Source organism: Oncorhynchus tshawytscha, linkage group LG34 (assembly GCF_018296145.1).
Source record: "Oncorhynchus tshawytscha isolate Ot180627B linkage group LG34, Otsh_v2.0, whole genome shotgun sequence".
Taxonomy (NCBI): domain Eukaryota; kingdom Metazoa; phylum Chordata; class Actinopteri; order Salmoniformes; family Salmonidae; genus Oncorhynchus; species Oncorhynchus tshawytscha.
The window spans coordinates 5,855,437-5,871,474 of NC_056462.1; the positions used below are offsets into that span (position 1 = coordinate 5,855,437).

General features: G+C 42.5%; 1 protein-coding gene and 1 long non-coding RNA gene across 5 annotated transcripts; one reads left to right on the forward strand and one right to left on the reverse strand.

Annotated features, from left to right (window-relative positions):
* The first annotated feature begins 381 nt into the window (after positions 1-381).
* On the forward strand, positions 382-6,552 carry LOC112231779 (mucin-5AC). 4 transcript variants are annotated; one of them, XM_042311986.1, is made up of 6 exons: positions 382-561; positions 649-1,323; positions 4,021-5,141; positions 5,239-5,303; positions 5,583-5,728; positions 5,832-6,552. In XM_042311986.1, exons 1-6 carry the CDS (start codon positions 522-524, stop codon positions 6,056-6,058), a joined length of 2,274 nt encoding a protein of 757 aa, XP_042167920.1. In that variant the 5' UTR covers positions 382-521; the 3' UTR covers positions 6,059-6,552. The 4 variants fall into 4 exon arrangements, with proteins under 4 accessions (XP_042167920.1, XP_042167921.1, XP_042167919.1 ...); XM_042311987.1 differs by having other exon boundaries at positions 383-561; positions 649-1,050; XM_042311985.1 differs by lacking the exons at positions 382-561; positions 649-1,323 and adding exons at positions 2,143-2,183; positions 2,247-2,960 and having other exon boundaries at positions 3,448-5,141.
* Positions 6,553-8,362: 1,810 nt separating this feature from the next.
* Positions 8,363-14,973, reverse strand: LOC121841811. The gene is made up of 3 exons (XR_006080767.1): positions 14,822-14,973; positions 8,779-9,176; positions 8,363-8,634 (listed from the first exon to the last, which is right to left on the reverse strand). It is a non-coding gene; the product is annotated as an uncharacterized LOC121841811 (long non-coding RNA).
* Between the last annotated feature and the right edge of the window lie 1,065 nt (positions 14,974-16,038).

The following is a 16,038-nucleotide window of genomic DNA, read 5'->3' on the forward strand; positions in this document are numbered from 1 at the left end:
CTCTGCTGTGTATGTGTTATGGTAAATGTGTAAAAACACTAAATCGAAGGATTACATTCTCATTTGTAAATCTACAGATTTAGTGGTAAGTCTATACATGTACGGATTATACAATAACACATGCACTGTAGCGTATCTATGTGTTTTAATTCAGCTGACCTCTTAGCCAGGTCTAAATAAATAAAATACGCCTTCTGACCTTAACAGGACTTCCTGGATAAATAAATCATGGTTAAAATAATAAATAAAAGTAAAAAATACAAATGTGAATTAATAAAATATTAAATATCAAGACAAAGAAGTTGTGGATCACTTGTTTAAAAACATCACAGACAAGACTTACTGTACATAAACAGACAAAATTACTGCATTCACCATTAGCGATCTCTTTCCACAATATTCAAGTTTATATTGCATTGGTCAAAGTCATTCTGTTGATAAATGTTTGTCTTTTGCCTTTAAATGAATCATGTGTGCCCATCTCTCTGTGACCACAGACTAAAAAGAAAACAGTTTCAAAGATGAACAGAAAAATTCTCATAGTCCTTCTTATGATTATAGGTAAGTTCATTCTCTAGTCTTTAAATTGTAGATCATTATGAAATTCTAAAAGATATTCTAAAATCTATGCTTTTTTATTTGCAACAGCATCAGGGAATGCCCAAAGCCCAACAATGAATGCCCCCACAACCACAGCTGCTGCCACAACAACCACAGGTGCTGCAACCACAACCACAGCTGCCCCCACGACCACCACAGCTGCAACCACCACAATCACAGGAGCCACCACAACCCCTACAGCTCCTACTACATCCATAGCTCCTATCATGACAACCACAGATGCTCCAACTACAACCACAAATGGAGTCACAACATCCACAGTTTCTCCCACAACAACAACAGCTGCTTTCACAACAACCACAGGTGCTGCAACCACAACCACAGCTGCCCCCACGACCACCACAGCTGGCATGACGACTACCACAATTCCGGTCACAACAACCACAGCTTCTTCGACTACAACAACAGCAGCAACCACCACAATCACAGGAGCTGCCACCACAACCACTACTGCTCCTACTACAACCACAGCTCCTATCATGACAACCACAGATGCTCCAACTACAACCACAAATGGAGTCACAACATCCACAGTTTCTCCCACAACAACAACAGCTGCTTTCACAACAACCACAGGTGCTGCAACCACAACCACAGCTGCCCCCACGACCACCACAGCTGGCATGACGACTACCACAATTCCGGTCACAACAACCACAGCTTCTTCGACTACAACAACAGCAGCAACCACCACAATCACAGGTGCTGCCACCACAACCACAGGTGCCGCCACGTTCACCACAGCAGGCATCACAACTAACACAGTTGCTCATTCAACAACCACAGCTGCTCCAACTACAACCTCAACTACGTCAATGATGACCACCACAGCTCCTGCCATGACAACGACACCTGCAACTGCTGCAGCAGCAACCACAACCACAGTTGCTGCAACAACAACAACAGCTGCTTTCACAACAACCACAGGTGCTGCAACCACAACCACAGCTGCCCCCACGACCACCACATCTGGCATGACGACTACCACAATTCCGGTCACAACAGCCATAGCTGCTTCGACTACAACAACAGCAGCAACCACCACAATCACAGGAGCTGCCACCACAACCCCTACTGCTCCTACTACAACCACAGCTCCTGTTATGACAACCACCGATGCTCCAACTACAATCACAAATGGACTCACAACATCCACAGTTTCTCCCACAACAACCACATCTGCTGTCACAACAACCACAGGTGCTGCAACCACAACCACAACTGCCCCAACCACGCTGCCACAACAGCTGGCATGACGACTACCACAATTCCGGTCACAACAACCACAGCTGCTTCGACTACAACAACAGCAGCAACCACCACAATCACAGGAGCTGCCACCACAACCACTACTGCTCCTACTACAACCACAGCTCATGTCACGACAACCACAGATGCTCCAACTACAACCACAAATGGAGTCACAACATCCACAATTTCTCCCACAACAACCACAGCTGCTGCCACAGCAACCCCAGATGCTCCAACTACAACAACAAATGGAGTCACAACAACCACAGTTTCTCCCACAACAACCACAGGTGCTGCCACCACAACCACAGGTGCCGCCACCACAACCACAGGTGCCGCCACCACAACCACAGGTACCGCCACGGTCACCACAGCAGGCATCACAACTACCACAGTTGCTCATTCAACAACCACAGCTGCTCCAACTCCAACCTCAACTACATCCATGATGACCACCACAGTTCCTGCCATGACAACGACACCTGCAACTGCTGCAGCAGCCACCACAACCACAGTTGCTGCAACAACAACCACAGGTGCTCCAACTACAACAACAGCTACTGCTGCAACCACAACCACAGCTGCCCCCACGACCACCACAGCTGGCATGACGACTACCACAATTCCGGTAACAACAACCACAGCTTCTTCGACTACAACAACAGCAGCAACCACCACAATCGCAGGAGCTGCCACCACAACACCTACTGCTCCTACTACATCCATAGCTCCTGTCATGACAACCACAGATGCTCCAACTACAACCACAAATGGAGTCACAACATCCACAGTTTCTCCCACAACAACCACAGCTGCTGCCACAACAACCACCGATGCTCCAACTACAATCACAAATGGACTCACAACATCCACAGTTTCTCCCACAACAACCACTGGTGCTGCCACTACAACCACAGGTCCTGCTACGGTCACCACAGCAGGCATCACAACTACCACAGATTCTCATTCAACAACCACAGCTGCTCCAACTACAACCACAGCTACTGCTGCAACACCAATCACAGCTGCCACCACAACAACCACAGATGCTCCAACTACAACAACAAATGGAGTCACAACAACCACAGTTTCTCCCACAACAACCACAGGTGCTGCCACCACAACCACAGGTGCTGCCACCACAACCACAGGTCACCACAGCAGGCATCACAACTACCACAGTTGCTCAATCAACAACCACAGCTGCTCCAACTCCATCCTCAACTACATCCATGGTGACCACCACAGTTCCTGTCATGACAACGACACCTGCAACTGCTGCCGCTGCCACCACAACCTCAGTTGCTGCAACAACAACAACAGCTGCTTTCACAACAACCACAGGTGCTGCAACCACAACCACAGCTGCCCCCACGACCACCACAGCTGGCATGACGACTACCACAATTCCGGTAACAACAACCACAGCTTCTTCGACTACAACAACAGCAGCAACCACCACAATCGCAGGAGCTGCCACCACAACACCTACTGCTCCTACTACATCCATAGCTCCTGTCATGACAACCACAGATGCTCCAACTACAACCACAAATGGAGTCACAACATCCACAGTTTCTCCCACAACAACCACAGCTGCTGCCACAACAACCACAGATGCTCCAACTACAACAACAAATGGAGTCACAACCATAGTTCCTCCCACAACAACCACTGGTGCTCCAACTACAACCACAGCTACTGCTGCAACACCAATCACAGCTGCCACCACAACAACCACAGATGCTCCAACTACAACAACAAATGGAGTCACAACAACCACAGTTTCTCCCACAACAACCACAGGTGCTGCCACCACAACCACAGGTGCTGCTACGGTCACCACAGCAGGCATCACAACTACCACAGTTGCTCAATCAACAACCACAGCTGCTCCAACTACATCCTCAACTACGTCCATGGTGACCACCACAGTTCCTGTCATGACAACGACACCTGCAACGGCTGCCGCTGCAACCACAACCTCAGTTGCTGCAACAACAACAACAGCTGCTTTCACAACAACCACAGATGCTGCAACCACAACCACAGCTGCTCCCACGACCACCACATCTGGCATGACAACTACCACAATTCCGGTCACAACAGCCATAGCTGCTTCGACTACAACAACCACCACAATCACAGGAGCTGCCACCACAACCACTACTGCTCCTACTACAACCACAGCTCCTGTTATGACAACCACCGATGCTCCAACTACAATCACAAATGGACTCACAACATCCACAGTTTCTCCCACAACAACCACATCTGCTGTCACAACAACCACAGGTGCTGCAACCACAACCAAAGCGCCCCCCACGACCACAACAGCTGGCATGACAACTACCACAATTCCGGTCACAACAACCACAGCTGCTTCGACTACAACAACAGCAGCAACCACCACAATCACAGGAGCTGCCACCACAACCACTACTGCTCCTACTACAACCACAGCTCATGTCACGACAACCACAGATGCTCCAACTACAACCACAAATGGAGTCACAACATCCACAGTTTCTCCCGCAACAACCACAGCTGCTGCCACAGCAACCACAGATGCTCCAACTACAACAACAAATGGAGTCACAACAACCACAGTTTCTCCCACAACAACCACAAGTGCTGCCACCACAACCACAGGTGCCGCCACCACAACCACAGGTACCGCCACCACAACCACAGCAGGCATCACAACTACCACAGTTGCTTATTCAACAACCACAGCTGCTCCAACTCCAACCTCAACTACATCCATGATGACCACCACAGTTCCTGCCATGACAATGACACCTGCAACTGCTGCAGCAGCCACCACAACCACAGTTGCTGCCCCTACAACAACAGCTGCTCCAACTACAACCACACATGCCCCCACCACATCCACAGCTGGCAACAGGACTACCACAGTTGCTACTACAACAGGCACAGCTGCGTCTACAACAGCCAGAGCTACTACAGCAATAGCTGCCACCACCACCACTGCTGCTGGAACGAATACCACAACTGCTTCGACTACAGCCACAACTTCTGTGACGACAACCACAGCTGCTGCCACAAACACCACTGTACCAACGACAACCAAAATTGTTCCCACAACCACCACAGCCACCGCTACCACAACTAAGTCAACAGCGGCACCGACAGCGATTGAGGGGTCAATGGGATTAGGATTCAGAATGTTCCGTGCATTCCAAAGTGACTATACTGATTCTTCCACAACAGCATATCAGGAACTGGCAGAAAATGTGACCACAGAGGTAATCAGCTCATCTTTTAACAACATTGTGTCCATAACATTGTGTCACTGACTTCACTGTTGAAATTATTGATGCTAATTTGTTTCTTTTTTTACAGGTGAATCGTGGTTACAAAATAATTTACCCTTTAACATACGTAAGGTGTAGGATTATTCAGTTCACGTAAGTAACAATAATTGTTTTCTGTATGTCTATGAATCTCTCCATTCAAATAGAATTATCTCGAAATAACAGTGATATAAGTTTGAATAATATATTAAGAAAACAAATACAAATAATTACTATACATTGTCTTGTTTTCTTAATACTTTCATGGAAACAACGGTTTTAGGCCGTCATTGTTAACTGACTTGCCTAGTTAATAAAGGTTTAAAAAAAACATCAAAAAAAGATCTGACCTCGAAATGAAAACTAAATCTTTCTATATTTCCTTGTTTACAGGAGTGGTTCAATTATTGTCAACATGACCCTTATTTTCAAGAACCAGACAGTGGTTCCCAATGTAACGAGTGTAGAGCAGGGATTGAATGACTCTCTGTCTCACGGGAACACCTTCCTCGACATTGATACAACCTCCATTACTGCAAGTAAGTTAAGCCATCACTGCTGACCTTGTCGTCACTCTCAACATTGACTCATGGCACTCTATATTGGGTACATTTTTATGAGATAACCTCTGTGGTGTTACAGGAACTACAACTTCTGCAGCCACCACAGTTGCCGCAACTACCACAGCCACCACAACAACCACAGCCACCCCCACAACAACAACAACAGCTGGTCCTACACCAAACACAGCTGCTTCAACAACATCTGTTGTTGAATCAACAATAAACAATGCTGCCACCTCCAGTGGAATAAGCTACAAGACAAGTCTACTCATCTGTCTTGTTATGTTGTCACAACTGCTTGACTAATACTGATATAACTGATCACCACTGTGACAGGGAAACTTACCAACAATGTAATCATATTTATTATTAGAACTGTATACTATTTATTGAACAGCTTGAGGATAATGTAAAAAAAAGATAGCTGTTCTACCAATTATCAACAGGATTTTAAGAATCTTGATAGTTATTCCTTCTACTTACTGCACTAATACTTATTGTAACTGAATGGTGTATTTATACTGTTTTGTAATTCACTATTACTCATACTTTGAATGAAGAAAATGCTGGGTTCGTTTTCTGTACCGGATTAATGAAGAAATTAAATTAAATGCAATCCATTACCTGAAAAGACATTCACTTCCCTTAAGTCACATTTCAATAATTATTATTGTGTGCCAACTGCATCTGTTATATCTTGTTTACATACAACATAAATACCACTTTATTTCTATGATAGGAATGAGATGATATGAATATCAGAAGATCAATTTCAAGCAGAACAGGACATTTGTTTACAATGGCAACAACAACAAAAAGACAATGGTTATGATAAGTTTGGACAGTAATCACAGAAAGGGCTTTTCTAAATTCATGAATATCTGAAGGTATATTTCATAGGTCAAAATTCATTGAAATATTAGACTGGCTGTAATATGTTACTGGGTGTTTGTGAAGTGAAACATGTTGTCAACACACTAAAAATGGGATAAACGAGATTAGTCCTTTCAGATATAATTTTTTGTTCCGCTTACATATTTCATTGTTCATCTCCTATAGTCTTGAGGGAGGGCTTTGAACACACCTCAACCATTTTTTTGTCACCCTGATTTCACCAATTGTGTATCTATGTATGATGATTGCCTCGCCTGGTTCACCAACTACTTCTCCGATAGAGTTCAGTATGTCAAATCGGAGTGACTGTTGTCCGGACCTCTGGGAGTCTCTATGGGGGTGCCACAGGGTTCAATTCTCGGGCCTACTCTCTTCTCTGTATACATCAATGAGGTTGCTCTCGCTGCTGATGATTCTTTGATCCACCTCTACGCAGACGACACCGTTCTATATACCTCTGGCCCTTCTTTGGACACTGTGTTAACTAACCTCCAGATGAGCTTCAATGCCATACAACTCTCCTTCCGTGGCCTCCAACTGCTCTTAAATGCAATTAAATCTAAATGCATGCTCTTCAACCGATCGCTGCCCGCACCCGCCAGTCCAGCATCACTACTCTGAACTTAGAATATGTGGACAAATACAAATACCTAGGTGTCTGGTTAGACTGTAAACTCTCCTTCCAGACTCACATTAAACATCTCCAATCCAAAATTAAATCTAGAATCGGCTACCAATTTCGCAACAAAGCATCCTTCACTCATGCTGCCAAACATACCCTTGTAATACTGACCATCCTACCGATCCTCGACTTTGGCGGTCATTTACAAAATAGCCTCCAATACCCTACTCAACAAACTGGGATGCAGTCTACCACAGTGCCATCTGTTTTGTCACCAAAGCCCCATATACTACCCACCACTGTGACCTGTATGCTCTCGTTGGCTGGCCCTCGCTTCATACTCGTCACCAAACCCACTGGCTCCAGGTCATCTACACGTCTCTGCTAGGTACAGCCACGCCTTATCTCAGCTCACTGGTCACGATTGCAGCACCCACCCGTAGCACACGCTCCAGCAGGTATATCTCACTGGTCACCCCCAATGCCAATTCTTCCTTTGGCCGCCTCTCCTTCCAGTTCTCTGCTGCCAATGACTGGAACAAACTGCAAAAATCTCTGAAGCTGGAGACTCTTACCTCCCTCACTAGCTTTAAGCACCAGCTGTCAGAGCAGCTCACAGATCACTGCACCTGTACATAGCTCATCTGTAAATAGCCCATCCAATTACCTCATCCCCATACTGTATTTAATTATTTATCTTGCTCCCTTTGCACCCCAGTATCTCTACTTGCACATCCATCTTCTGCACATCCTACCATTCCAGTGTTTAATTGCTATATCGTAATTACTTCGCCACCATGGCCTATTTATTGCCTTACCACTCTTATCCTACCTCATTTGCACATACTGTATATAGATTTTTCTACTGTATTATGGATTGTATGTTTGTTTATTCCATGTGTAACTCTGTGTTGTTGTATGTGTCGAACTGCTTTGCTTTATTCTTGGCCAGTTCGCAGTTGCAATTGAGAACTTGTTCTCAACTAGCCTACCTGGTTAAATAAAGGTGAAATAAAACAAATTAAAACATTTAAATAAAATAATTTATTAAAATTGGTAACAACATTAACCAAATAAGAGCATCATTACAACACTAATCTAATGTAAAAACTATATTGTGTGCCTCTGTGTGGGTGGTGTGGGGAAGAAAGACAGAGAGACCTAGAAGTTAACATCGGGATTGGGTACAATCCTAGATCTATGATCAGGGGCAACTATTCAGGGTAAGGGGGTTCAGAGGCGATGAAACACACAACGAGACAGTTTGCGAAAGTTTGGACAGTTTGGAAAGTCAGCGCAGCATCAGATGTTTCTCATAGGGCTCTGTAATAATCTTCCTCAGTTCTGATTTGCTAGCTCGTCTCACCTTTAATTAGGACAAGCATAGAAAAATAAAGAATAGAATGAGAGACAGAGAGTACAAGGGCTGTTACTCTGAGGGTAAAAAGACAGGTGACAAGGGAGATGTCAAGCTGGTGTCGTATGTGTGTATATGTGTGTGTGTACTTACCACACTAGAGGTCTTTATTCAAACTGAGCTCTTGGAGGGGTTGAGATGGAGGGGTTGGAGGGGCAAATGGAGGGGCAAATGGAGGGGTTGAGAAAAGCTGGCTTCCTTTGGGCCACCTTGTCATGCACTTTGTTCCATCTTCAGGGTTCATCATCTTGGGTTGATCAAAATGGTTAGCGGGGAGAGGGTATACCGACACTCCTGGCCTGCAAAACAATGACCGATGACATATGTCGCCCAGCTGAGAGCCGATCGAACGAATCCCACAGGGTTGAGGAGGTCACTGTGTCCTGGTGTGGTTGCCGTCCATGCTCTCCCAATTGACTAGTAGACTATATCACGGTGACATCTAGATGGCTACCAATATGAGTTAATTATTGTGTAGGCTGCATTCTTGCCTGAAATATAATCATAGGAGGGAAACGTTACTAGATACCGCCGGCGACACTGTGATAGGCTACAGCTGCCCACTGCACCATAGGTCAGCAAGCTGCTCAATACAACACTGGTCATTCGCACATTGTTTATTGGTATGTGTAAAATGCTGCCTGTCAACCGGACAAAACGTTGCACTGGTAATATACAGTGAGCTCCAAAAGGGTTGGTACAGTGACACATTTGTTGTTCTGGCTCTGTACTCCAGCACTTTGGATTTGAAATGATACTATGAGGTAAAGTGCAGACTGTCAGCTTTCATTTGAGAGAATTTTCATCCATATCAGATGAGCCGTTTAGAAATGACAATACTTTATTTACATACCTCCCCATTTTAGGGGACCGACAGTATTTGGATAAATTCACTTATATGTGTATTAAAGTAGTCAAAAAGTATTTGCACACAATTATTACATCAAGCTTGTGACTCTACAAACTTGTTGGATGCATTTGCAGTTTGTTTTGGTTGCGCTTCATATTATGTTGTGCCCAATAGAAATGAATGGTACTGTAAATCATGTACGGTGTCATTTTGGAGTCACTTTTATTGTAAACAAGAATACAATATGTTTCTAAACACTTCTACATATAGTCCTGAATGAATCGTGAATAATGACCAGTGAGATAGTTGGACACAAATATCATACACCCTTCAAAATGCTAACCTTATTGTAATGGTGAGAGGTTAGCATGTCTTGGGGGAATGACATGAAATTCTGGAATTACTGATCTGGTTAAGAAAAGTCGGGATTGTCCGTCTGTAGACGCTATACAGACGCTCATACTATCAACAAACTATCTGTTGATAAAAAACTGCTTCCTAAGATTATGGTTAGGTTTAAAATAAGGGTTAGGGTAAGGGTTACATTTCTGGTTAGGGCATAGGTTAAGTTTAGGGTTAGAGTAAAGGTTATGGTTATGGCTAGGGATAGTTGAAATGTTACTGATAGTCTGTAGACCACCTACAGATGGACTAATCCAAATAAGTGTTGCCGAGTGCAGTCGCAGACATCTACACATCCAGGGCTCTTAGATCATATCAGTAGCAAAGAAGGCTTTGATAAGAAGTCAACCGTCAAAGGATAACAAGTACTGGAACACACACACATACTAAACCCTTTGTTCTCCCTTAGTTTGCTGTGAAAACACCCCACGATGGCGTAACCAAGTCTTTTTTTAGGATATTGACGTCAGGTACTAGGCCTAACCAAATATTATTTTATCCAGACCTGGGACTATTCTGGTTTGTGCTGGATTTCTGATGTCTTGACAATGCCAACTGAAAAAAAGTGTAATAACTGAATTGATCAATGAACGAACATACAAATGAATACAAATGAAAGGATGAATTAATTAAATTGCTAGCCAATATATATATTTTTATTTAATCTTTAATAAACTAGGCAAGTCAGTAAGAACAAATTCTTATTTACAATGACGGCCTAGGAACAGTGGGTTAACTGCCTTGTTCAGGGCAGAACAACAGATTTTTAGCTTGTCAGCTCGGGGATTCGATCGAATAACCTTTCGGTTACCTGCCCAACGCTGTAAGAACTAGGCTACCTGCTGCCCCGATATCAAGATAATTTGTTCCATACGAGTGAACGTAGATTTAAACATGCCTTACACTGGATTACATGGTTGTAACACAATAGATGAAAACCTGTGATATCAAAGCAATAGTTAAAACCCAAAATCAAAGTTTAGGCAGAGCTGCATTGCAAATTGACCCCTCGATCTGGCAGTGTGGTGTCAGACAACAACCTCTCCCTCAACGTGAGCAGGACAATGGAGCTGATCATGGACTACAGGGGACCGAGCACGCCCCCATCCATATTGACAGGGCTGTAGTGGAGCAAGTCAAAAGCTTCAAGTTCCTCTATGTCCATATCACTAAGGACCTATCATGGTCCAAACACACCATCACAGTTCTGAAGAGGGCACGACAACACAATTTAACACACTCAGGAGGCTGAAAAGATTTGGCATGGGCCCTCAGAACCTCAAAAAGTTATTCAGCTGAACTATTGAGAGTCTTGACTGGCTGCATAACTGCTTAGTATGGAAACTCCTCAGCATCTGAACACAAGGTGCTACAGAGGGTAGTGCATATGGCCCAGTACATCACTGGTGCCGAGTTCCCTGCCATCCAGGACCTCGACACCAGGGGTCACGACAACGGTGAAAAAAAATTCAAATTATATCAATAATATCGACAGAAATATGTCAAATGTTTTTTATAATCAAGCCTCAAGGTGTTTTTCAAATATCTATTCGATAATATATCAACTGGGACAATTGGCTTTTCAGTAGGAGCGACAGGAAACATGACTACCTCTGTCTTTTACGCAAGAATCACTCTGAGAGCCCTCAGCTGGCCACTTACGCAATGTAGTCGTTTATGCTCATTATTCAACATAAAGCTGTGAAACTACGTCTAAAGACTGTAGACACCTTTGGGAATACGTAGAAAAGAAATCTGGGCTGATATCCCTTTCAATGGCCAATAGGGATGCATAGGGACACAACGGTTTCAAAATAAGATGCACTTCCTGATTGGATTTATCTCAGGGTTTCGCCTGCAATATCAGTTCTGTTATACTCACAGACAATATTTTGACAGTTTTGGAAACTTGTTTTCTATCCTAAGCTGACAATTATATGCGTATTCTAGCATCTGGTCCTGAGAAATAGGCCGTTTACTTTGGGAAATTTCCACGACAAAGGTAGGGGCGTGGATGAGAAAACCAGTCAGTATCTGGTGTGACCACTATTTGCCTCGTGAAGCACAACATCTCCTTTGCATAGAGTTGATCAGGCTGTTGATTGTGGCCTGTGGAACATGCTGTTGTACACGTCGACCCAGCGCAAACCAAACATGTCTCACATGCCTCATGAGTATGCAAGCCACGGAATAACTAGGACATTTTCAGCTTCCTGGAATTATGTACAGATCCTGTCGACATGGGGCTAGGCATAATCATGCTGAAACATGAGGTGATGGTGGTGGATGAATGACACGACAACGGGCCTCAGGATCTTGTCACATTTTCTGTGCATTCACTCTGTTCTTAACGTTGACATCAGCAAACCGCTCGCCCACACGACGCCATACATGTGGCCTGCGTTTGTGAGGCCGGTCGGACATTGTTAAGGGATTTTTTATCAATAATGACTAATTATGTATACATTTCAATCAGGACTGAATAATCAGAATACTATTATGTTACTGTACAGATGTATGCATTTTCTTTTAATCCTAGTATTGAATCTAATGTGTGTAAATATAATCAAGAATTAGAACAATGACTGTTCCTTGGTAGAAATTAATGAACTTATCGTCAGTCTGGCTAGAATGCTTATCTACACAGGAAGACCTTGGCTCAGTCATAAATTATATTAAATTGGTGTGGGAAGGCTTGAGATACTGCCTTTGTACCAGGGTGAAGAAGAGACGGGACAGTTTGAAAACTAATGACGATATTTTCAGTATTTAACCTGTGGTAAAGTGTATCATGTTCAGTACTCTCGAGAATAAACGCTACAGATTGATTTTGAGACTGGTCCCTGTCCATTTTATGCAAATAAGAGTCTTCAAAATTCTTAGGAGTGGACAGAGTGTTTAATTTAATTGGGTATTAAAACATATAGGAATTTAATTCCCGTAACAGACATACTGGCAAATTCTTTAAAATTACATTTGAGGTGGCGTATTATGTTAGAGAAATGAACATAAAAAATGATTGCGACAGCGCTGGTAGACATTCCTGCAATTGCACACTCCCTCAAAACTTGAGACATCTGTGGCATTGTGCTGTGTGACAAAACTGCACATTTTAGAGTGGCCTTTTATTTTCCCCCTGCACAAGGTGCCCCTGTGTAATGTTCATGCTATTTAATCAGCTTCTTGATATGACACACCTGTTAGGTGGACGGATTATCTTGGCAAAGGAGAAACGCTCACTAACAGGGACAGAAATACATTTGAGAGAAATAAGCTTGTTGTGCATTTAGAACATTTCTGGGAAATTGTATTTCAGCTCATAAAACATGGGTCCAACACTTTACATGTAGGGTTTACAGTTTTGTTCAGAAAGTATTCATAAAACTTGACTTATTCCACATTTTGTTGTGGTACAGCCTGAATTCAAATATACATTTTTGTATATTATCCATCTACATGCAATAGCCCATAATGATAAAGTGAAAACATGTTTTTTTTTTAAATGTGTCCTAATGTTTAGAAAATGTAATACATAATTATCTTATTTACGTAAGTATTCACACTCCTCCTGAGTGGGTACTTTGTAGAAGCCCCTTTAGCGGCAATTATGCCTGTGAGTCTCTAAAAGATTTCCACACCTGAATTGTGAAACATTTTCCCATTATTCTTTTTGAAATTCTTCAAGCTCTGCCAAATTGGTTGTTGATCATTACTAGACAACAATTTCAAAACTAGACAAACAAAGTCAAAACTGGAACTCGGCCACTCAGGAACATTCACTGTGTTCTTGGCATTCAACTCCAGCTTAGATTTGGCCTAGGTGAATTCAACTCCCAGTGTCTGGTGGAAAGCTGACTGAACCAGGTTTTCATCTAGGATTTTGCCTGTGTCTAGCTACATGCCATACATTTTTTATTCTGCAAAACTCCACAGTCCTTACCGATTACAAGCATACCCATAACATGATCTAGCCACCATTCTGCTTAAAAATATGGAGAATGGAACTCAGTAATGTGTTGTATGGGATTTGCCCCAAACGTAACACTTCATATTCAGTTCTCTCCAATCACATCCGTTAAACTACTGTTTAAAAGTCACCATTGACCTCATGTTGAAATCCCTGAGCGGTTTCCTCCCTCTCTGACAACTGAGTTAGGAAGGAAGCCTGTATCTTTGTAGTGACTGGGTGTATTGATACACCATCCAAAGTGTTATTAATAACTTCACCATGCTCAAAGGGATATTCAATGTCTTTTTTGTTTTTGTTTTACCCATCTACCTATACGTGCCCTTCTTTGCGAGGCATTGAAAAACCTCCCTGGTTTTTGTGGTTAAATCGGTGTTGGAAATGCACTGCATCGACAGAGGAACCTTACAGGTAATTGTATGTGTGGGTGCAGATATGAGCTAGTCATTCAAAAACCAGGTCAAACACTTTCATTGCACGCAAAGTGAGTCCACGCAACTTATTATGTGACTTGTTAAGCACATTTTTACTCCTGAACTTATTTGGGCTTGCCATAAGGGGTTGAAAACTTATTGACTCAAGATGGTTCAGCTTTTTTTTTTTTATTCAAGGGGAGTGAATATTTTCTGAAGGCACTGTATATTCAGTATAAGGTAACACACAAGCAATTCATGGAAGCAGTACACAGGGGGAGAAACATCAAAATTAAAGTTTTTAAAAAAGGAATTAATAAAGTAAAGAATCTAAAAGGCAAAACAAAACACAAAATAGAGTGTGTCGCAGTTGTGTATTCTGTGGATAATAAACAACTATTAAAAAGAGCAGAGTAATTACACGTTTGGGACACATGATGGTGCCAAGCAACATATTCCTGCACAAGAGGACTGCGAAATAAATGTAAAAAATATGTGACTCACCACCTGGATTCGGTCTTAGGTAGCAACATATGAAATTCAGTATTTTACATTGGATAAAAGTAGAGACTGGTATATCATACACATCATTTTTGAGGAACAATGGGAAAGTAATTCTACTTTGAAAGTTGGTAAACTCACTTTTGAGAAAAGGGTATTTGAATATTTTGGTACCTACTGGAGAGCTCTCCTTTGTCTACACCCATTCAGCATTGTTCACACCCTCTTAAGCCTTAGCCCCACCCATCTCTTTAAGGATTCACATGAGGTCCTGAGCTAAAGACTAAAAGCGGTAGTAGCCTACAATAAGGAAACATTCCAGGTTAACAGAGTGTCCAGATCAAAATATTTTATGAATATTAGATGATGCTTACCCAGATACACTTGTCTAAATTGATGGGTCATGTGAAAGAAATGCTATAACACCCAGCCACATCCAGTGGTGGGAAAAGAACTAAATTGTCATACTTGAGTAAAAGTATAAATCATTTCAAATTCCTTATATTAAACTAGACGGCACAATTGTATTTAAAAAATAAAATTACAGATAGCCAGGGGCACAATGTACTTAAGTATCAAAAGTAAAAGTATAAACCATTTCAACTTCCTTATATTTAGCAAACCAGACAGCACAATATTATTTTTTATTGATGGATAGCCAGGGGCACACTCCAACACTCAGACATAATTTATAAATGTGGCATTTGTGTTTAGTGAGTATGCCAGATCAGAGGCAGAATGGATGACCAGAGATGTTCTCTTGATAAGTGTTTGAATTGGACAATTTTACCGTCAAAATGTAACAAGTACTATTGGGTGTCAAGGAAAATATATGGAGTAAAAGATACATTATTTTGTTTACGAATGTAGTGAAGTAAAAGTTGCCAAAAATATAAATAGTAAAGTAATGTACAGATACCACAAAACACTACTTAAGAAGTACTTTAAAGTATTTTGACATCACTGCCAGAATGCCTTCACAGCAGTACATTGGCGTACTTTATATACTCTTACACATGCACTTATCACATAGTATTCCATACATAAGTTAAGGCCATGAAACCTGAGTGAGGAGCACATGTACAGTACATAAACAGATGCATGCACCATATATTTAAGTGGTGGACACTTGATACGGTTACATGATATTGTTGTGGTATGCCACAAAATCATGGTACACTGCAGATAGTGCTGATGACTGGTCCGTCCAAACCACACAT

Excerpts from the sequence above, each read along its gene's own strand:
- LOC112231779 (XM_042311985.1), top strand. The coding sequence starts at position 2,318 with ATGATGACCACCACAGTTCCTGCCATGACAACGACACCTGCAACTGCT. Across the intron at positions 2,961-3,447 it reads TGGAGTCACAACAACCACAG|TTTCTCCCACAACAACCACA; the intron begins TTTCTCCCACAA and ends CAACATCCACAG. Across the intron at positions 5,729-5,831 it reads TACAACCTCCATTACTGCAA|GAACTACAACTTCTGCAGCC; the intron begins GTAAGTTAAGCC and ends GTGGTGTTACAG.